Source organism: Ceratotherium simum, chromosome 12 (assembly GCF_057802395.1).
Source record: "Ceratotherium simum simum isolate JZ-2026a chromosome 12, ASM5780239v1, whole genome shotgun sequence".
NCBI classification, from domain to species: Eukaryota; Metazoa; Chordata; class Mammalia; order Perissodactyla; family Rhinocerotidae; genus Ceratotherium; species Ceratotherium simum.
Window position 1 is genome coordinate 60787231 of NC_141911.1, and position 23536 is coordinate 60810766.

Sequence of the window (23536 nt, forward strand, 5' to 3'; positions counted from 1 at the left end):
CTCCAAAATTCCTGGTCTCTAGGGAGCACATCCTATATAACTCCTCTCCCTTGAGCGGGGCCAGAACCTGTGAATATGAGGGTCTATCACTTCTGGGATTACGTTCATCAAAGGAGAAATTGTTTGACCGGGTCTGACCTAGTCAGGCAAGCCCTTAAAAGGGAACTCCCTGAAGTCAGAGAGACTACAAGTGTGAGAAGGCTTACGGTACCTGGCAAAGGCACAAACCTGGCCTCTGGCCAACAGCTGGCAAGACAAAGAACCACAAGGACGTTAATCCTGCCAACCACCAAGGGGCTTGGAAGAGGACCCCAGCCCTTAGACGAGATCCCACGTGCAGACGCCTTTATTTCAGAACACTCAGCTAGGCCACGCCCAGACTCCTGACCTACAGGACTGAGATAATAAACGGCTGTTGTTCACACCACTAATTCGTGGTAATTTGTTCTGCAGCAATAGAAAACTAATACACTCAGCCATTTCTCATATAGTTAAATAACACAGTATGTCTGGTAAAGTTTTTCAGACTGCATTTTACAAATAATCTTTCCACCTGCTACAAGAATAAAATCGTTTCACAACGGCCATGAACATTAATTGTGCACCATCTCCTTTATACCTCTCATCCTAACATGAAGTCATTGAATTTGTGCGTCAAAATCCACGGAAAAGTTCTTCAGTGTTGAGGGGCCTTTTTGGTGAGGTGACCTTGTTCCTGACCAGCCGCCTGCGGGTGGGCGGGGCGGACGGAGAGCAAGCTGGACCCCCGGCCGCCCCAGACTCGGCCGCGCAGGGGGCTGGGGGTGGAGGCGGGCGGAGCCCAGGGCAGACGCAGACTAGGCAGAAAAACGGCTGCGGTTCGCCCCTTTGGCCCCCACCCCAGTTCCTCGGGAAAAGCCGCGCTCCCACGGTCATCGAGGCCTCTAAAGCCGAGGCTCGGCTGCGCGCCGCTGCCTTCCGAACTCCCAACGTGTCCGGCCCAAGTCTCAGCCCTCCACTAGGGATCCCTCGGGAGTTCATATCATTTTGAAAATATCTTCCGAACACAGAATCTGTGCTCCTTGGTCGCTCAGTCTGCAGGCCTAGGGAGCGGCCAACAAGACCAGGACCTGTCGTCTTGCTCCCTCCGCTCCACCTAGCCGACCGCAACGGGAACTGCCCGTAGACACCCACCGGGTTAGGACGCCCGGAACAGCGTGACCACGCTGACCCACTGCGCCTGCGCCCATCGCGGGGGCGGGGCTTAGAGGCTGGTCGCGCCTGCGCGAAGGGCCCGACGGCGTGCTGCGTCGTTACTTTTGAAACGAGTGGCGGGCAACTGCTGCGGGAGCCCCTGCTGCTCCTGCCCCCCCGAGGAAGCGCGCGCCTCCGTCTGTGGCCTGGCCATGGCGTTGCAGCTCTCCCGGGAGCAAGGCATCACCCTGCGCGGGAGCGCCGAGATCGTGGCCGAGTTCTTCTGTGAGTCCTCCTGGCGGAGGCCGGGGGCGGGGAGGCCGGGGCAGGCCGCCAGGTAGGCCCGCGGCTCGGCTCCGCGGCGGGGAAGCCGGGGGGCCCGCAGCGGCCGCGAACTGGAGCCCTGTCTGTCCCGGCCTCCCCTCCGGCCGGAGGAATCTGGGGAGAGGCGGGTGCGGGCGTCTCCCCCGGCCGCGGTGCTAATGGCGGAGGAGGAGGCTTCGGTGCTGCGGCGGCCTGCCTCGCCGGGTACGGCCCCTTCCCTGGGGCGGTTCTTTAAAGTGCAGATCCGTGTCTGCCCCCGCGCCGCCCCAGGGCCTTGGGACGTAATGCGACGGGGTGGGGGGCACGTGTGGGTGATTCTGGGGTTGGCGGTGATGCACTCGACTTTGGGAAGCGCTGTTCTGCACCTGGCCGGTCCTTCCTTCTGTTAGAACCTGGCAGGACTTGTGAGAGGAAAAAGACAGGGAGAGGTTTGCTCGGGGCCTTGGACCAGCCAGTCAGTTGCTAACGCGCGCCGAAGCCTCTTTGACATCCCCGAACCACATAATCTGAATTTGGACTTGGATTACAATGAAATGAAATTTGGCAGTGGTAGATTAATGCAGTTTGGCATTTTTCTTTTATTGCCACAAAATGCAGGCATTGCTTTCTCTCTTTTACTTAGAAGCAAGACTTCAAGGATTTTTAATGAAATTTTGTACCTACTGTGCTTTCAGCAAGACCCGCACAAACACGTCTGTTCAGGCATTTACAGACATACCATTAATGAAACCAAAGCCAGATCTAAATGTTTTGTTTTCCAGAGTTACAAAGTGATAATAACTTCAACATTTTTTTTCTTTTCAGCATTTGGCATCAATAGCATTTTATATCAGCGTGGCATATATCCATCTGAAACCTTTACTCGAGTGCAGAAATATGGACTCACCCTGCTTGTAACTACTGATCCGGAGCTCATAAAATACCTCAATAATGTGGTGGAACAGCTAAAAGGTATTCAGTTGTTGGAAACAGTTTTGAGTTTTGCAGGCCTTCTAGAATCCACATTTTCTAGCGTCTTGGTGGTCATCTTTCGGCTCTGTACATAGGTTTGTAAAACACACTACCATCTCAGATATACTGACTCAGCTGGGAGGAAGCAAACAATGTAAATTGAAAGAAATCCCACCCTTCCCCCACCACATTTTGAGTGGGCTGAATATTTTGATGTGAGGAATCTGAGACGGCTTAACAAGACAGCCTCCATCAACTCCCTTAGAAATGACTCGTGCAATTCATGTGGCCAAATGGAACAAGTTGGAATTTTACATAGTTATGATGGTGTTCATTATCTGAGAAAAATCCACTATACATTCTTAATATTATATATATTCTGTAGCTGCTTGGAGTCTAAAGTTGTCATTATTAAGATCAAGGAAATAAAATTGGATTCAACGTGGGAACTAAACTTAAAAAAAGAAAACAAAAAAGAACAAGTACTAAATAGTAGAGCCCAGTAGAGTTTTCTTGTTTTTCACCTGTTTCCATTTGTCTTTTTTAAAAATCTTGCCTGTGAGTCAGTAAGCTTTTTCTATCTGAACACTCATTTTTTTTAGCTCAAGAAGTTGCTGTATTGTTGGATCAATACTTGTTTTCCATCTATTCCTTTTTTTCCTTCCTCTAGAATTCCTATTAGTTTCTCTTTTATGTTTCTCAACACTTAGGATTCTTTTAATTTTTCTGTGTTGTAAAATGTTCCCATTTGATAATCCAAAATAGTAGTTCCAAAACACACTACAGTGGTCATCTTTTTTTTTTTAATTTTTAAATTCATGAATCGCATATATATATATTTTGTTTCAAATAGCTTCATTTTTAAAATTACATTATTGTATTTTTATTAACTTCAGGGCTAAATTACCCATAGTTTCCCATACTTATTCATACGGCTATACTCAGATTATTTGGCCTGGAAACCTCTAGGCAACTATAGAGCTGTGTCTTCATCTTAATTTGATGAAGAAGCAATACTTACCTAAGCTACTGGTGTTTTGGATTGTCTCCTTTGAGACACCTCAGATGTATCTAGACCTTCCTATTTAACTTCTTCCTTTTAGTTTAGTTAAAATGGAGGAATTGCTCTCCTTAGAGGCAAATTGTTCAATCTGTTTTGAATCCCATCCCTCTAGCCTTCTGAGGGACTTTATCCTATGTTTTCTGTTGTATTTTCGACTTCTTTGTTTTGATTTGGATTATTCCCGTTGGTTTCATCTCTCTCCAATTTTAAAGAAAAATTACCACCTACCTCAAATCTTCAAATTACCACCTAATCTCCTCCTTTTCAGAGCTAAACTGAGAAAAAGTTCTTGATATATGCCAGGGGTCAGCGAGAATATTTTTACATTTTTAAAGGGTTGTTTTGAAAAGAATATGCAACAGAGACCTAGGTGGCCCACAAGCCTTAAATATTACTGAATTATTTTGTCTCTTTAAAAAAAAAACTGCTGATTCCTGGATATACTATCCCAATTTCCTAGATTTATTCAGGGGTCAATTGCAGGCCCTCTTCTCACTATAATCTCTCTCTCGATGATCTCTGACAGGTTCCTAGCTCCATTAACAACATCTGTATAGTTGACTCACAAACTTACATCTAACCCAAGTCTTTCTGAACTCTAAGCTCGTATATCAAGTGGCTCTCTTGATATCTTCATGTGGCTGTCTCAGGGATACTTCAAACTCAGCATATTAAAAACTAAGTTTAGGAGCATCTCCATTTCACTTCTCTTTCCTCTCTGAATGGACAGCCACCCAACTATTGATGTAAGCCAGGAACCTGGGAGCTGTCCCCAACTCCTTCCTCTTCCTTACTCTCATAGGTAATCCAATAAATCTGAAGCATTATAACCACAAAATCTCTTGACTCTGTCTACTGCTCCATCTCTACCAGTTTATCCTCCTACAAGCTTTCGTTACCTCTTGTTTTAATTACTAATTAACTAGTGTCCCTAGATCCCCTCTTTACCTCCAGTCCCCTTTCTATATCACAGCCAGACTTGATGGCTTTGAAATACAAGTCTAATTACCTCACACCGAGCTTCAAACACAGTAATGACTTCCCTGGTTCTTGAAGTATAATTTCTTTAATTTGGCCCACGTGGCCTTGTCTGGCCCTATGCATCTGGCCAGACTTACCTTGTTCTTTCTCCCTTGCTTAACTGCAGTTGTATTGGCCTCCTTGCAGTCCTCTGGGCAGATGCTCTTCCCTTTTGAGTGTTTGTATAATTATAGTTTCACATGTGTTGGTGCAGTGATGAGGTTAATGCCTGGCTCCTGCACTCTAACCTTGGATTAAGATGGAAGTACTGGATGTTCACTACTCTCCTCAGCCCCCACCACTATACCTGGTACAAACACGGAGAATTTGAAAACAGGGGCAGTGATGGGGCAGTGTTTCTGTGCAGGTTGGAGGAGTTCCAAAATACCAGTGGTAAGAATTTGCTGATAGGAGGTGGGACCTGAGAAGTGAGTTGATTTGTAATGCAGTGGACCAAAAAAGATGCCTTGTTGTATATTGCAGATTGGTTATACAAGTGTTCAGTTCAGAAACTGGTGGTAGTCATCTCAAATATTGAAAATGGTGAGGTCCTTGAAAGATGGCAATTTGATATTGAGTGTGACAAGACTGCAAAAGATGACAGGTAAGTATGAATTAGACTATTTTCACTTTCATGTATTTTTTCCAAAACTTGTTTTCTTTACTAAATGAGTTCTAATTATATTGAACTAGGTTCATATAAGGTGTAGTTTGTTTCTAAGATATGTTTAATTTGATTTTAGTCTCCTGTGGAAAAGAATTTTGCTCACTTTAGCATATCACTGATTTGTATAGAGAGTGTACTTTTAACATAATTGCCTTTAGTCTAAGTCGGTGACCTTCAAACCTTAGTATTTATGGTGGTATATGCAAAACTACACATGATGTACTAGATGGGCCACATAATGAATTGTTTAAAGGTACTTTTAACCGTAAGGGATTATCCTAGACTCTCTCCCAGCTTACAGTGCCACACTACTGTACTTCATTTAGTGCCACAAACTTCCTGAGACACTTCATAAACTCTGAAGTTTCCAGACCTGCTGGATGGGAAATGCCCGTCATTATATGCTAATGTCTACCATTGTCCTAGGTGTGCTTACCTGTAAACTCAGAACCACTTCTTATAATGAAATGCAGTTTGCTTCTGAAGCCTTTGGTCTATTTTAGAACATTTTTAGCTTATAAAAATAATTTGACTTAAAATTTAATATCTTATTTGAGGCAATAGGGAATTAGATATTTAAGCATTACTAAAAATGACAAAATGATTATACCAATTAAATGTTTTAGATACCACTTGTTATTTTTATTTTAAGAGGTGCTGACATTTTCTTAGCTTGAAACACTTGACAGATTTTCTAGTCGTGTGATATTAAATGACCTAGTACTAAGACCTATCCTAAAAGATGCTTGGAAGGATAAATGAAATAATAAAGATGCATATTGTGCCTACTAGATTATAGGTCCGAAGGATATACTTATACTCATTTTTTAAAAACCTCTTTTAATGTATTACTTATTTGATTTTGGAAGCATTTAATCAGATAAATAATCTTACCAGTTTTTTAAATAACTTGTTAAAACTTAAAATGAATTTATTGATTTGGTTTCTTTGATAGTGCACCCAGAGAAAAGTCTCAGAAAGCTATCCAAGATGAAATCCGTTCAGTGATCAGACAGATCACAGCTACGGTGACATTTCTGCCACTGCTGGAAGTTTCTTGTAAGTATTGTACAACTTCACATTGGCTTAAATTTGTTGGAGAAGAGACTAAGCTACTGATTTAAGAATTACCCCTTTATGAAGTTTTTTCTTATCAATATCATGTAATATAAATGAGGAAAAAAGCATTATAAAACAAAAGTATTGTTGTTCTATTGTTATATGTATTCTAGAAAATTTGGAAATGCTGAAAAGGAAAGGAATGAAAGTATTCCACAATACTCACTCTTGAATGTTTTGATGTAATTCCTTTCACTGTTCTTATTTTCTACACATTTTTATGTCTATAATTAAGATGATAGCTCTAATTGTGTCTTGCTTTTCTTAGTTATTCCTTCATTCATCAGATAGTTCCTGAATACCTACTATATGTCAGACGCTATTCTGGGCACTGGGACACAGCAGTCACAGAACCAAAATGTTAGCTTTCCTCTGGCTTATTCATACTATCCCATGTGATTATACACTTTCTGCAAATATTTTTAATGGTTTTCTCGTTAAAGAAAAAAAACTTGAAGTTTTCGTAAGATAATGTATACGGAATGCAATATTTTGTGTACTAAAATAAATTTCCATTGAGGAAAAGCAATTAACTAGTGAGTAGAGACCAGGCTAAACTATCTTTTCTAACACCTCAGGTGGTTGAAAATGTGAGAGAGACAAGGAGGGTAGTTTTACTTTTGAAAAAATAATGTACTTTAACCATCTTATCCCCATTTTAGGTTCATTTGATCTACTGATTTATACAGACAAAGATTTGGTTGTACCTGAAAAATGGGAAGAATCAGGACCACAGTTCATTACCAACTCGGAGGAAGTCCGGCTTCGTTCATTTACTACTACAATCCACAAAGTAAATAGCATGGTGGCCTACAAAATTCCTGTCAATGACTGAAGATGAGATAAGGACAATAATGTGGTTGTAATTCTCAAATGTGGTTTTCCTAAAGCCAAGTCAACTGTAGTTGATGTGTTTTATTTCATTGGTTAATTTCTAGAAGGGGAAAACTTCACATACTTTACTGAACTGTGCATAATTGTTCCATTTTTTGGTACCGGTTTGACTTTCCATAGGGTTGACATAACTTATTGGACACTGTTCAAGAGAGAACCAGCAGATTACATCAGCACTGTCATGTCAGTTCCTTTGAAGTTGGTAACTGTGGATGGGAAAACTTTTGCTGTAAAGCTAAATGCCTTCCTAAATAAGACTTTTTGGTCAAGTAACTTGACTCAGAATATGGGTAGGGAGATACAGCAAAAGAAGTCTGAATATTCAGAAGCTTTGTTTAGATCTTGAAAGTAACCAATATTATCCATAAGTAATGAAATATTGTTCCTATTAGGTCCTTTTGCTGTTTATTGCATTTGTAGTTTCCATATTAAAAACACTTCCAATTATTTGATTTTAATTTATATAACTTGAACCCATGAAGCTATGAATATTTCTACTGGTTCAATTCCTATGATACAGATCTCTTAAAAATGTCTTTTTATGTTTTATAAAATCAAGCTTTAAATCACAATGATGAAATAAAGTTAAATGTGTATGTTTTAAATTCGTCTTAAAATATTTTTATATTGGTGTGGTTTAATACAGTTAAATAGTAGTTAGGATGGATTCTGTGCAGCAAATGATTTCTTGTGCCCACTAGGTTGTAGGGCCTAAGGATACAAAGTCGAGTTAAGTCTTGAGGTACTTTCAGTTTAATGGACAAGCTTTGATTATACCCCCTTCATCTCAACAGTAGTTTTAAAATAAGCATTATTGTTTGTAAAACAATAAATGTCATTTGGAATTAATTCAGTTTAGCAAACATTGAATTGTAGAGCCTTTCTATTCTCCTAGTCTTCCTGTCAGCCTAGTTTTCCTTATATACTTAAACACCACGCTTATTCCTGTGCCTTCATTAATACTCTCATCAGGTATGTTCTTTCTATCCAGTTTCCAACTATTTTTCTGAGGTCAGTTTAAGACAGACTTCTAAAACGTCTTTTCTAAATCTTATCTTATTTTGTAATAGTTCAGTTTATTAACTGCTTATTATCAGGCACTGTTCTAAGCTCTTTATATATATTAATTCACTTAACCTTCACTATTAAGTAAATACATAGAATCTGTATCCATCCATTCAAAAATTACATATTGAGCATCTATTAATATGTAGAGTACTTTGCCAAGTGCCAGAACGAATGAAACAAGATCCTGGCCTTTCTGAAGGTTGAGGTCTTATGAAGGAGAGAAAGGTTCATTTCATTATGCATTTAGTCTTTGTTATTTCACCTGGATAATCTTCTCTCTTTGATCCAACGGTGTGCTGTTTAAGGATAAAGGATGCTGTCTTTCATTCTTTCATCTCTCAGTGCTGGATAAATAGGAGCCAGTATTTGATGATGAGCATGGTGAATGCTGCTGTGAAAGCCCGTTTCTTAGAGTGGTTGACGCTGTCTAATTGAGGGCCACCCACGAGCTTTCTGTTTCCTGAATAAGAAAAGTAGTTTTGCAGAAATGGAAATGATAGTGACTTAGGTATAGGCAAGAGTCAGGCTTCCAGACAACATGAGGTGTATTACAAAGTGGACACTATTAAGATTGAAACATTTGAATTCCTGGGTTGTTCGTTACCTCTTAACATTTGAAATATGGGTTGAGAAGGAAAGCAGAAATAGAACTTCAGTAAAAATATGGAGGGAGTTGAAAATTGTGGTCCTATTTTAGGAAATATGTTTGAAAATCTTTATAGAAAGCAGTGAGTGAGTGCTTCGGGAAACATTGAATGCCTCTTTGCTAAACAACGGGAATAATGAAACGTGGTTCTTCGTCCAAAAACCTTGCTGGTAGCAACATTCTAATATATTACTAATAACACTTAAGTTTCTGTCATTTATGTCTTTATTTGTGAAATTAAATGATCCTAATATTACTACTTTTAACTTGTGATTTATTATGGTCCTGACCTCTCTTCTGTAAGAGCTACGTCCGGAAATTCGTGCTCTGGATTTGAGTGTTGGTCTCAATAATAGGAGCTTCTGCCGTACAATCTGTTGCCTGCAGGTTACTCTCTAGTAACGGTTCTGTACCAGCTAGGCTCTTGTTTATTTGAAAACAGCAAAAACTGGCTTTGGAAAAATTTAATGGAAGGCTATTAGCTGTATAAGTCACCAAAGGAAAGGCTGAAAGCTGGAGAACTAGGGCAGCTTCAGGGTTCTCAGTGACAAATGTGTGAACTCTGCATAACTGTATGTAATAAATGGACCACTGGTGTTACCCGGTGATCTATCCAAATGACTGATGGTTTCAAGAAAAGTGATAATGAAAAGCTTCGTTTGTGTTTTAACAATCTGAGATGTAAGACTAAGAATTATGTGAAATCACATTTTAGATATTTTGAGCACTTCATCTCAGCCAACATTGTGAACAGGGTTAAATTAGATTTTTACATTATCTGCATGTTACTATTCACTTGTATGAGGTTTCTGAGGAGCTAGTCCTGATCTTTTTCACCCCTGACAGATTATGTATCAATTGAATATCAGAGTTGAGTAGGAGCCAAGCTATGAGCTTATTGATAAAGCTAGATTGGAAAAGCCTTGGCCTATGTCTCCAACTGGACTTGTCCCACCCTCTCTCTTGACCTTGAGGCTCACCTTAGCAGGGAGATATTTAAACAGACAGATGAAAGAATCATGACCGATTTCCACCCCATGTTCAACATACAGAAGCCGAGATGCCAAGAGAATCTGGTGGGCTTCTAGACCTGGCCTGGACTCTGACTCAGTTTTGCTCACCATAGGCAGAGGAATGAAAACATGCTCCAGTCGAGCCCATCAAGGTCTGAAATAGAGTCCCAGAAGGGACTGAACCACGTTTGGTCTTCAAGATCATTCTCCCAGGGTCATCAATGGGAGAAGTCAAGCCTCCGTGGGAATGTTTACATTGAGGTATGACAATCTCATGTATTAGTTGGCTTATGGTGCACAGCAGACAACTATAGAATATCAAGAAGCATTTTCTACTGCCAGTCTGCAGGTCAGTGGGGGTGCTTGTCATTCTCATGCAAGTCTGCAGATCACATGTCTTTCTACCATTGAAGGGGCAGTGGCTCGCCAGGACTCAAGCCTTAGCTCCAGAACTCTTACACTGACACTTCTACATTCCACTGATCAAGGCGAGTCATGGCTAAGCCAAACTTCAGTGGCCAGGGAAGTATACTCCTCCCATGGAGATGGGTGGAGGGGTGTGTGAAAATCTGATGAAAGTGATCTAATCGACCAGGGATTGGCAAACTTGGTCTCTAAAGGGCCAGATAATAAATAGTTTAGGTTTTGCAGGCTTATGGTCTCTTACACCTAGTCCAGTTGGTCATTGTGGCTTGAAAGCAGCCTTAGACAACAGGTAAACAAATGAGCATGGCTGTGTTCCAATAACAAAGAGGGGCTTCATTTGGCCTATGGGTTGTAGTTTGCTGACCCTTAATAGAACACAGTTTGCCTTTCTGGTCACAAATATTCAAACCCCTCTCTAGCTCAGAGCATTTGATATTGTGATATATAAGGCTCACATTTAAAACAATACCATTTGCTGTCTCCATCCGTAGGATCTCAAATTGGATCTTTTTCTATTTTATCTTAATTCCATATTATCTGAAACACAACTGGCTATTCTTTTGAGGTACTCCTCGGGACACCCCCCAGTGAATTTTGATCTGAAAACTTGAAAAGGGAGGTTCTTTGGCATATGAGGCATAAAAAGAGACTCAGAATAGCATAAAGGCCCTATACATCTATTTTTAATCACCCTATAAACATGTATGCTGGATAAATGTTATTATTAGAATGCATTCAAGTTTCTTAGCTTCATTACCCTCCTAATATTTTAGAATATAGACTCAAAAATTATTAGCATAATGTAGGTATCCACTAGACATTTAAATTTTTTCTTTATGTTTTCATTTAGTTGCTTAGTCTGCAAAATTTATCTTAATTTTATTATATAGTCATGCAGTCATGCATTGCTTCATGACAGGCATATGTTCTGAGAAATATGCTATTAGGTGATTTTGTTGTCATGCAAACATCATAGAGTGTACTTATACAAACCTAGATGGTGTAGCCTTCTACACACCTAGGCTATATGGTACTAATTTTATGGGGCCACCATCATATGCCGTCCGTCGTTGACCAAAACGTTATGTGGTGCATAACCGCACATGAAAGATCAGAATAGCTATAATGCCACATTGTAATACCTATATTTTCCACCAGATGTCATTAATGCTGTAATATTCAAATTAAGGTGAATTTCCTTTCGACTCTGAAGACTATAATATTCAGCTTTTCTTATTGGAAGTTAACATTAGGATTTCTGACTACAAACATATGAAGACATCAGGAGGAAAAATATAGTATCTGTTATTTGCTAGGCGCTTTACATGAATTATTTCATTTAATTCTCATGCTTTAGTGCACAAGTAGAATTGCAGGGTCAATGGGCCAATTACAGTTTTTTAAAGTTTAGGTCTCTTCTGTCCACGGCCAAGGAAGCTCTTCTGACTCCTCAACAAGCACATCGAAAGAAGTGTTTCTTCACCCTTTTCCTAATGGCTCTTACTTTTTACATCCTTTTAGCAACTGAGTGTCCAGAACAAATTGGTTTTCCTTTACTGCACCTTACAAAACTTGACCATGTCTCATTGGGTGAGTTTATATTTACACTTTCCTCACCTGACTCTGACCACTGAATAGAAGGAACCAAAGACAGAGGACTTTATCTTATACCTTATCTACTGTTTAAAGAGTAAACCAGGTGTGAATTTGTGAGCAGTTGTGAAACATAGTTTTCCAACTAATCAGAAGAATTGGTATTAAGCAACCTCAGTTACTCTTTGGGGAATTAGTTTTTGGCTTTACTTGTAAACAATAATTTCTTATTCTTTTTTATTAAATGTCAAGTTATTTTGTTCAATGTAACTGTGATAAAAGTTTGTGTTGGAATAACTATGGGACAGAACCTGTCTATTAAATTTCTAATTTTATTAGTTACGTTTTCTAGAAACAGTTCTTCAGCGATCATTCCATTTTTCATGAATATGGCTTTAAAAGCTAGCAGTATTAACTGATGCTTATTAAAAAAAAAAATCTATTTGGGAAAGCTACTTAATCTCCACTCAAGTTGACAATCCTGTTCCAATCTGGCAAAAACACTGTAGCCCTAGCAACAAAACTATTAGAAAAGGCCTGGAGAGAAGAATGCCAGAGTTGACCCTCTGATTACACAAGTCAATTTCTGTTACCATTTCACCTATTTTTGTCTTCTTTGTCCATTTGATCTATTTTTATACTAGAGAAACATAATATAGTTTCATTTATTTGTATAAACTCCATTTTCATCTACTTTTTTTTTTTCCTATGAGGAGGACTAGCCCTGAGCTAACATCCAATGCCAACCCTCCCATTTTTTCTTGAGGAAGATTGGCCCTGGCTAACATCTGTGCCCGTCTTCCTCTACTCTATATGGAACGCTGCCACAGCATGACTTAACAAGCTCTGTGTCGGTGCGCACCCGGGATCCGAACCTGCAAACCCCGGGCCGCCGCAGCGGAGCATGCACACTTAACCGCTGTGCCACCTGGCCGGACCCCATTTTCATCTACTTTTATCTGCACCATTTTGCTATGCAAGTTTGTTTGCACAAGAAACTTAGATCAAAATCTTTATTGTCTTAGAATTTTATCTGTGCTAAAAAAAAAGCCTGTGAGTATAAGCAGGACCACCCATACTCCATTTACATGCAAGGGAAAGATCTCAAATGTCTTTAAAAACTATCTAGATATGGACACATCCAGTGGATGCCTAGACATAGAGCTGAATTTCTTTCTGAATGGCAGTCTCAACTAACCAAGTGCAGAAGTTAGTGGTTTTAAAGGTTGAGTCTGTAATGCCCAAAGTCTTTCAAGTCTAAAATACAGTTCTTGGATCATGGTGTACTCAATCATAATAGCCAATACAGCTCGGTAAAAACCAGTTCACAGTTTCCAGGTGTAGGAAAGGAAATTCATGGGTAATGATAATCTACTGCATGCCAAGAACCAATTCATCCTGGTTCCTTCTAAGTGAATGGAGGTAGGGGTTGGTGGGGAAGTGGGAGACTTGGGCCATAGCCTGTGTTCTTAGAAACTGGTGCTGGGATGTGGGGAGAGCCATGAGGCAAAGAAAATGATGAAGTCTGAGTCCCAAATGAGGAGTCCTCTGGAGTAAGAAACAGCCCGAAAACCTCAATTCAGAGCCAATTGTGAGAGGAAAAGAGTGCAAAGAGAGAAGAAGGGCTTGATCCAAAATGAAGGTTTTACAATTCTGCTGATGCCCAGTGAGTCCCAGAGAATAACCATGAAGAAACACTAGGGAGAAAGAATCCTTCATAGAGTATCTTGAGCTCAATTTGTGGGCAGGGAGGGGCTCAGGCATCAATCTAGTTCATTACGTGCATTATCTCAGTCCTCACAACAACCCTATGAGGGTTATTATCCCCATTTTACACGTGTAAAAACTGAGATTCAGGAAGGTTTAGTAATCTGTCCAACTTCAGACATCTGGAATCCATCCCTGGGCCCAAGTTTCTACTATATCTCATTGCCTCTCAGAGACTAGGGAACAAGGGAGGGTCCCTGTGCTCCAGTGTGCACAGATCAGCCAAGAAGATACAGTTCCACATGAATCTAACTCCAAGTTGGGGAAGTGAGGACTTGTAGCCACAATATTCGAGTTGCATTATTAGCTTTATTAAAAACACTTTTTCATAATAAGCTATCATTGCACAAACACAGCCTATTTTGCTGTATGACAGGAGCATTCATCTTTCTCCACCAACACTTTCTTCTTTCATTCTTTCACTTGTTTTTGTAACCAAATGCTGCGTTGGAATTGGGCTTGTACTCTATGCGTTTTAACCAGTTTAAGAAATAGACACAGGAAACAGAAGGAGACTGAAATGTATGTATTACCCAAATTATGGGGTTCCCTAGTAAAGCTGGGTAGGAGAACAAGGCTTAGACCTAAAGCAGAAATAGGGTTTGCTACTCCTCCTCCATACATGAGCTATGGAGTGGTCAGACAACTTCAGTCTTCCTCACAAGCCCCACTCCAGCCCGGGAGTAAGCCCTGCAGGCTGAAAGCCCAGGGCAGAAGGAGGAAGCACTTTACTTGAGCTCCTGTGAGTCTTAGAAAGACGTCTTCTTTGTTGCTTGGGATGGAGTGAGAAAGCAGTAGAGAAAGGGGCCCCAAATATTTCTCCAATACCAGTTTCCGTCATCAGGATTAGAAGGGAGGCCTGAAGAGTGGAGTAACAGGCATCCCTCCCAATGTGTGCCAGCTTCGTAATCTTTTAGTATAGTACAGTGTGTGTTCCCCTGGCCTTATGTGAGTTGATTTTAGGTAGCATGCTGACAGGCATTGTTTAAAAAATTTTCTTAATTACGTATATATTTTAATCTGTTTTTAGAAAAACTATGTAATACATTTTAACACTACTGTAAGCAAAAGATTTTAAAAATACACACTGCGTATTTAAAGAAAATAGATTGGTATTAGTATGGGTGATATGAAAACACAGAAAATCATGAAGGCAGCACACATATGAAGGAAGGTTGGGAAACAATGTGCTAACCCATTGTACTTAAGCAAGTCAGAAGCAAGCCCAGGTGGGCTGTCCCTCTCAGCAGGACGGTCTGCGTGCTCACAGTTATTGTGCTCCACCATCCTAAAGAAGAAAGAAGGAAGGCCTGCTTCTTTCTACACAGAGCCCCTCTGGAACTGCTGGTGGGCATCTCGCTTTTTGCCCACAAAAGACTCTAGCAACATGAGTCAGGATTCCATGCAGCACCCTAGGCTGAAAATTCACTCCCTATTCTATTTCTCATCACTAATTATGTCCAGTCACGTTGTCCAAAATAGCTCACCAGACTTTAAGAAAACAAGGACTAGATCAACAACATAAAAATGTCCCAAATTTGAACAATATGAAACTCTCCTTATTATTCAAATTCCCCCAAATTAAATCCCCTTGCAAATAAAAGCGCACGGAAATTAAAGTACAAATGCCTTCATTCCTGATTTTATACAGTTGGCTCAGTCTCAGCCAGAGGGGCTGACTCAGATCCTGGGTTCCTCCAGCTGCAGCATGTCCTGGGCTGTTTCTCACAGGAATGGGTGTAGCTTCCTCAGCCTCTTCAAAGTTATTTCAAATCTCTAGTTAGTTCTACTCTCCAAGGGCTCAGTAGTCACAAAAGACACTGCAGCTCCACTAGAGAAGTTAGCACAAGCAAAATTACGGCCCCAAATTAAGTGAACGGTGTAACGTCGTTCGACATTGCCGTTGTCAGCCATAGAGCATGGCAGATACCTTAGTGGTTCCTGTGTTGGAGAGAGCGAGGGCCTAAGAGCAGCTGGGTGTCAGTCCCACTGTAGCCCAGCCAGCTGCACGCCTGCCGAGTCCACAGTCTGCGAATCTGCACTCTCCAAGCAGAAACTGCCCATCAACAGTCGTGCCTCCACACGTTTAGTATGTGTGTGCATTTCTTTATTTCGTTTTGTTTTGGTGATGCTTGTGAAGATCTCCCCATGTATATTGCCTACTTTCTCTCCGAGAGTGACATTTGAGACATTATTGCCTTCTTAGAACATTTAGATATTCTGGTGTCTTCATTTCCTCATGCCTAGTGTCTCGTGCTTTCTGCACTTCAGGGCCAGGTTGTGGTCAGTCTAGAGAAAACCTCTACTCCCCAATTCCTCCAAGTGTGTTCTCTGCAGGACAGTAAAGTACACTCTTCTCTATGCACACATGAGGAATGGGGTCATGACCATCACTCTCCTCCCTTAGCACTATATTTTAACTTAATAATATGCCACGTTTTATTTATTCTGATAATAGTAATTGTCATCACTCTTCCATAGACTTTTCATTCCTACCTAAGCAGGTTGATTTGGACCCAGCTAGGCAGTAGTTGACCAGAGTCAAGAGTGAAAAAAAACGTTACAATACTAGGATCATAGTAAAGGCCACTGAGTTAGGATTACTCCTGTCAAGAAGTAACAGAAGGATACCAACGTTTAGCAGAACTTTAAGGAGATTCTAAATATCACGATTAAAGTAGTCAAGACGTAGTAGTCCAAAAGGTTGGGCCAGTGAACAGACAGAACACAAGCACACGCACACAAATACCCCAGAAAACCCAACCGTCAGGGCAGAACCTTGTCTGTTCTCTCTCACAGCTCCCTGTCTTGCTAGGATCTGACCTTGGTGTGAAGAGAGAGGCTGCAGCTGGGGAAGGAGAGGGGGCCAAGAGCCGCAGCTGCAGAAAGTTGGCTTTTTACTTGTAATTGTTAGACTGTAACATTAGTCCACGAGTTCTAAAAGTTCAAACAGTACAGAGTGGTATCAAATGAAAAGTAAATTCTCTACCTGACCTTGTTCCCCCACATCCCATTTCTATTCCAGCTCCCACTTTTTAAACATTTCTTGTTCTGCTCGTGGTTATCACCACACCTCTGACACCTATGTTAATGCTTCCATTTCTTGCTTATCACCTTTAGACAGTGTCTATTAAAGATGAGGAACCGAGTTCATATTTCTTTATCCATCCACTCCTAAGTTTTTCCAGTTATATTAGTTTGATTTTTCTGGTGGTTATCTATAATTTTAAATCATATGCTTAAACTCAGTATTTTGTCACATCAATTTTAGATAGTATATCTTGATATAAGGTGAGAAAAATCTGTGTCTGACATTACCTTCCACATCTCTCTGCTGCTTTAACATTCAGACTCCCATTTTTTCATCATCAATGTTAATATTAGATTATCTTTTACAGTCATTAGTATCTTCCACATGTTTATATGTTGATTCTACAAATTGAAATACCTTTTACATTATTCTAATTATTAAACTACTGCTTACTGAAGGGCTGAATAGCTCAACTTCTTGAGAAGAAAAGGTAATCTTATGTCATTACAACTGAGAGGTGAATGTTCCCAGTCAAATGGGATTCCTTGAACTCAGTCTTCAAGACTTTCTGTTAGGTTATTAATTTGGCCAATCACAGCCTTAATTTCCAAGAACTCTTTCTCCTTCCTCGATTGTGCTTGTTTCATAGCCTCCTATTCTTTCGCTGCTTGACTCTGAAGGTGTTAGGTTTTTTGTTTTAAATCAGTTTTTCTTTTCTTTTCTCTTAATTATCTGTTTTCTTCAGGAGTCAACTGTCATATCTGTTCCACTTGGACCTTCTCGTTTTTGCTGTTGATTTCTTCTAAATTTTCTGGGTTTTTTTTCCATATATATGAATGATGAAAAAGGTTGATCAATATTGGTAGCATGATTTTCCATTGTGGTATTAGACCTCACCCTTGAATGAAAAGATGGATGGCAGGGTCTATGTACACATAAGCCAAGAATACTAGTTTAGGGTGCATTTACGTATTTTGTTGATCATCCATTTTTTTTGAAATTTGAAATACATTTTTTGAAATTTGACTTTTAAGAATATTGCATGAAAATATCATTTACCTCATTTAGTTTTTTGGCACACCCTTAAATTTTGTGTGCCAGGCTTCACTCCCTCACTCTGGTATCTGTCTTATGCCAAGGCCCTGGAAAGTAAAACATAATTTCCAGGTAGGGTCAGCAGAGGACAGCAAAGGCAGTGCAGCAAGATCTCCCTGCCAAGGCTTGGCATCCCTCTCTTTCCCTCTCTCTCTGGAGGTCAAAAGCCGTTAGACTGTAGTAGAAGGTCCAGAGTGCCCGAGTCAGAAGAGAAATTGCTCACAGGCTGGGGATCCGGCTGCAGAAGCAGCGGAGAGGGTTAGCCACAATTCACAGCCTGGGATCTGCCACAGACTTGTGAACAACTGGACACCAGGGGGCGAATCGCCAGTGAGAGCACTTTCACAACCCTGATGGCTCCTCCCCGCCTGTCTGAAGCCCCAGCTCTGGCTCCTGAAGGTGACGGGAGTCTACCATCTGCCTTGAGCACTGATGCAGACTCCCTGTCTGAGAGGTGGAACGTGCTACCAGCAGTGGCCAAGGGCTCCACGAGCAGCCACTGAGGGGAGGAGAGACTGAGCGGGCTGTGGGCACCAAATGCAAACGCTGACAGTTGATGAAAACACTCAGACACAGGCCAGTTAAATAATCTGGGAGCCAACCTCAACGTGATATGGCTTAAAATATAGTTTCTTCCCCCGTCCAGACGGGAAACACCGTTTAGTTGTGGAAACACTATGCGACTTTGAAATTAGACAAATTTGACTCTGTGAGTTGTTAGGTATGCGGCTCTCAGTTACTTAACTTTACTAAGCCTCAGTTTCTCCATCTGTACAAATGGAAATAATGATTCTTATCTCACAAATCTGCTGCAAGGAAATGAGATGATATAGATAAACTGCCTGGCAAAGAGTTTGGCCACTTGTAGTTAATCGATGTTACTACCTGTTCTGTCTCCTTCTCTTTGGTCATGGAAGAACACCCATGATATTGCTTTGCTATTTTTGAATATCAAGTCTCGCTATCTCCTATAAGCATACCTAACACGACCTGAGGGATGACTGTGTTAGGTACTATACTAAGTTTTCCGGAGTGTTATCTCATTTATTCTCATTACAACCTTATGAAGCAGGTACTTTTATCATCATCTCTATTTCACAGATGAGGAGATTGAGGCTTTCAAGGTGTAACTGGGTTTCCCAGTGTCATGTGAGTAGTGAATAATGAGAAGAGATTCGAAACTAGGTCACTGGATTCCAGAGTTCATGCTCTTGACACTACACAACCTGTTTTCCAATACAGACATTTAATCAAAGATTTAAAAATTTAAGAGAAAAAATAGAATTAAGAAAATAGTCTTGTCTTTGTGATATGCTTACTTGTTGGTATTATTGGCACAGGATCACCTTATACTATCTCTTCTATCTGATATTTAGGGTGAAAATTCAGTGTTCAGTGAAATAAATGAAAACAGACTCTGTCACTGCTATTCCCTTTAGAGGTCCTTTATGAAATTAAAAGAAAGAACAATGGTATTTTGGAAGAAATTAATCTTTAGCTATTACATGTAAAGGTAACTATAACATGACTAAGGAAAGCCTTATCTTTGATCTTTCTAAGAAAAAGTTTTCTCTCCTTTGCTTTACCACAAGGGGAAGATGGTATCAGAACAGCACTTCTTTCTCAGTGGATCCTAAGAAACGGTCCCTCACAATCCTGGTTCCATATAAGAATCACTCAAAAAATTTTTAAGCTACAGATTTTCGGGATCTGATGAATCCGAACCTCTGAAGAGGAGTGCCTAAAAAACTCCCTTCAGTGATTCTGATGCAAATCACAATTGATCATCAGTGACTAGAGTCTAGAGGGAGAGAAGTTTTCCTGGCCTCGAACCTCTCCGAAAGGGAGAGGCAGAGAATGAGAGATGATCAAGGAACTCGAGAAGGTGCGGAGATAAGTCTGCCCACATTTCTTCCCTTAAATAGATTCTGTCAGATGCTTGATGGAAGGCCAGAAAGTGTTGCCCCGTGAGCCACCATGGTTCCAAATACAGTCAAGCATGTCCAGACTAGCATCGTCCCTTTAAAAGTGGTTAGAAGTCTCCGGAGGCCACTGTCTATGCACTGCTTCTGTGCTAGTTTAGTCTTAAGATGAGAGGCTTTAGCAAGGTCTAAAAGGACTAAAAGGACCTGTGTTTTTGGCCTCAATCTACTTTTTCATGTTTGTTTCACTTTCCTGTACCTTCTGTTAGTGTCTCCAATCAAGCAAACTATTTCATGTCTCTCAAACTTCATATACTCGGGTTCTCTCTCTTCCACATGAAGAATGAAACATCCCCTCCCAACACACACTCCTTCCCCTTCCCTCCCCTTCCCTTCTTGCCCCTTCTCTTCTCCCCTCTCTCTCTATTTAATTCCAAATTATCCTTAAAGCTCATTTCAAATGAGCTCTTCAAAGAAGCCCTCCTTGCCTGCCCTCCCCACAATCGAAGTCTGGTGTCAGGTCCCTCCTTTAGTTTCTCCTCTCACTCTTTTAACATTTCTCTATAGCACCCACCAGAGTCTGGCGTTACACAGTGACTGGTGGGACTCTTCGTTCAAGTTCCATGTCCCCCATTCAAATCCAGGTTTTGTGAGAGTTGGCGGGTCTCTTTAGCTCCCTGCTCCCAGCCCTAACCAAGTGCCTTCCTCCCAGGACAGATTCAAACACTATCTGTTGAATGAATGAAGCAAATGAAAGAGAGACTATTTTAAATCATCCCTCTTTTTCTCCATTTAGGGCAGAAAATGATTTCATTCATTCATTCAATAAAATTTTCTGAATTCCTCCAATGTGCCAATGCCTGTGAGAATTAAATGATAAATTAAATATAGACTCTTTCCTTGAAGTCCTTAGAGTCTAGTGGGGAATAAAAGATATGTATTCAAATAGCTATTAGAGGGGCTAGAAGGGAAACCACAAACTTTTTTAGAAGGATCAAATTTCAGTCCTCCACAGTTATCAAAGGAAAGAGACTGTCCCTGTGAGAAGAGGTTAGAGGGCCTCCCTGCCCAGAGGCTGTGTCACCTGCTGAGTCAGCTGGAGTTGAATCCTTTGTGCTACATCATGGCTGCTTGGCCTCCAAGTACCTAACCGCTCTGTGCAGCAGCCTCCTCATCTGTAAAATGGACAATTTTCTAGTGGAAAGAAAACATGTCTTTGCATAAAACATTTTTAACAGACTACAGTAGGTTCCATAACACTGAAGAAGATATACGGATGGCAAATAAGCACATGAAAAGATATTCAGCATCATTAACCATTAGGGAAATGCAAAATTAAATCCACAATGAGATATGACTACACAGCTATCAGAACAGCTAAAATAAAAGATGACAGCACCAAAAGCTGGTGTGAATGTGGGGAAACTGAATCACTCACGCAGTGCTGGTGAGAATGTGAAATGGCACAGCCACTCAAGAAAACAGTTTGACAGTTTCTTAAAAAACAAAACACACAACGACCATACAACCCGGCAATGGCACGCCTGGGCATTTAGCCCAGAGAAATGAAGACTTACGTTGACACAAAAACCTGTACACAAATGTTTATAGCAGCTTTATCTGTAATAGCCAAAAACCAGACACAACTCAGAAGTCCTTCAACAGTTAAACAAACTGCTATGTCCATATCATGGAATACTACTAAGAAATACAAAGAAATGAACTCTTAATACCTTCAACAATCCAGATGAATCTCCAGTTATGCTGAGTGGAAGACCAAATCCAAAAAGGCTGCATACTGTATGATCTCATTTATGTAACATGCTTGAAAGGGCAAAATTATAGAAATGGAGAACAGATTAGTGGTTGCCCAGAATAAAGGAGGTGGTGGAGGTGGGAAGGAAGTGTGTGTGGCTGTGCAAGGGTCATATAAAGTGTCCCTGTGGTGATGGAAATGTTCTGTACCTTGACTGTATCAATGTTAATATCCTAGTTATGATATTGTACTATAGTTTAGAGAGATAGTACCATTGGGGGAAATGGGTAAGAGGTTGACATAATCTCTCCGGATTATTTCGTACAGCTTCCTGTGAATCTACAGTTATCTCAAAATAAAAAGATTAATTTTAAAAAATCAAAAGATGGAGGCAAAATCAGGGAAATAGGTATGTCAGTTGGTCAGTTATGGCATGAGCCTTAGAACCCTGACATCATAATGGCCAGTGATCTTGACGACTACGGAATCCTCAGGCTTCATGAACTAGTTTACAGAGCTCTGCCAAGGCCTGTAGACGTGCTTGGTTTTCAGTGCCAAGAATTGAAGAAAAAAGGATGTTCTCGTCAATCAAAAAGCACTTTGAGCTTTTAGGTGGTCGCTCAAGGCTTCACCGCATCAGGTAGTCTGTTAACATACTACTTTTGGTTGTCAGAAGAGACTAGCACTCACAGGAAGTGTTCTGTTTTGTTTCCTCTAAAATGTATGAACTAATTCTTCACTTCAGTACTGGTTTCATGAAAAGTTTCTCATGTTCATAAGATTCAGTGCTGCTGAGCACAAGAGAAGAGGCTTTACAGTCTCAAGGGAGATACTTTCTTGGCTCCATGAGAGAAAATTTTCTGTGTGTCTATGAAAATATCTACCCTATTTATGAAAGAGTTTTTGTGTTCTGTTAAATTTAGTTGTTATACCTATTAGGACCAAAGAGTCATAGCTTAGAGCTTAGTTATGGCTCAACCAAATAATACCTAAGAATTTCCTTGTGTTTAGAAACTTTTTGATGTTTCCAGTATTATTTGCTGATCTTTGAGAATTTCCCCCAAAATTTGAATATTGATTTAGATAAGATTAGAGTCAATTTTCCAGAATCTTCAGTTACCTAAATTTTTATGTTAACATGAAACTAAATTGTAATTACTTTTTCACAAATCTCCATATCATTTTATTTTATCTATATCAGGCCACAAATTGTCCTGTTTTATTATTTTTACTTATTTTTTTATTTATTTATTTTTTTTACCTTCTTGTAATACTCTCTACCGTTGGCCTCTTGGTTCTCCCCTTCCCAACAGCTCATGACCAGCTTTGCTTTGCTGCCTTCTCCTCTTCCCCACCTCTAAAAGTTGGCATGCCCCAGAGCATGTCCTTGAAACTGTTCTCCATCTACCTCAACTCCCTAAGTGACCTCATCTCTTTCGATAGCTTTCTGTAACGCGGTGACTCTTGTGTTTGAGCTATGGAGCTCTGTTTTGGGGATTGAGACTGATTTTTAGTGTGGTGTCAACCTTGACATTTAGCATAAATGTCTATCAAACGTTTGGTCAGTGACTCGCTGTTCTGTGGTGCTTGATGTGTCGCAGGGGAAGCCCTTCTGTTGAGGTGGACGCCCACAGTGAAAATGCTACTTCACCTGAGGGCGCCGGTCGTACCCCGCTGATCCACAGCCCCGTAGAACTCAAAAGAGGCTGCAGGAAGGAGAAGCGGCACCTCTTCTTGTTCAGCGACTTGTTGCTTATAACTAATACCAAGTACGTATACACTACATGCTCTCCTGATTATCATAAAATTGCATTTTCACTAACTCTTACCATAAGAAAATACTAAGTGGTTTTTTTCTTTTGTTTTTCAAATGTTTTGATCCTTCCTTTATTCAATAAGTATCCATGGAGGTTTTGTTCTGTGCTATGTCCCTCTAGAGAATACAATTGAGAATGTGACTGGCAGGGTCTCTCCTGTCTGGGGCTTCCAGGCAGATGGTAAAATTAAG

General features: G+C 40.6%; 2 protein-coding genes across 2 annotated transcripts in view; both read left to right on the forward strand.

Moving 5' to 3' along the window:
• The first annotated feature begins 1295 nt into the window (after positions 1-1295).
• On the forward strand, positions 1296-9181 carry MAD2L1 (mitotic arrest deficient 2 like 1). Its single transcript, XM_004426536.3, has 5 exons — positions 1296-1458; positions 2302-2448; positions 5015-5135; positions 6154-6257; positions 6980-9181. The coding sequence occupies exons 1-5, from the start codon at positions 1386-1388 to the stop codon at positions 7150-7152; spliced, it is 618 nt and encodes a 205-aa protein (XP_004426593.1). The 5' UTR covers positions 1296-1385; the 3' UTR covers positions 7153-9181.
• Positions 9182-22103: 12922 nt separating this feature from the next.
• Positions 22104-23536, forward strand: part of LOC101390819 (rho GTPase-activating protein 20-like) — a 31636-nt gene continuing 30203 nt past the window's right edge. Inside the window, exons 1-2 of the mRNA XM_014784489.2 lie at positions 22104-22168; positions 23130-23297. Of these exons, the coding sequence (XP_014639975.2) occupies positions 22104-22168; positions 23130-23297 (233 nt within the window). The remainder of the gene's footprint in view (positions 22169-23129; positions 23298-23536) is intronic.

Coding starts and splice junctions, on each gene's coding strand:
- MAD2L1 (XM_004426536.3), top strand. CDS start 1,386: ATGGCGTTGCAGCTCTCCCGGGAGCAAGGCATCACCCTGCGCGGGAGC. Junction 1,459..2,301: donor GATCGTGGCCGAGTTCTTCT/GTGAGTCCTCCT, acceptor TTTTCTTTTCAG/CATTTGGCATCAATAGCATT. Junction 5,136..6,153: donor AAGACTGCAAAAGATGACAG/GTAAGTATGAAT, acceptor TTTCTTTGATAG/TGCACCCAGAGAAAAGTCTC.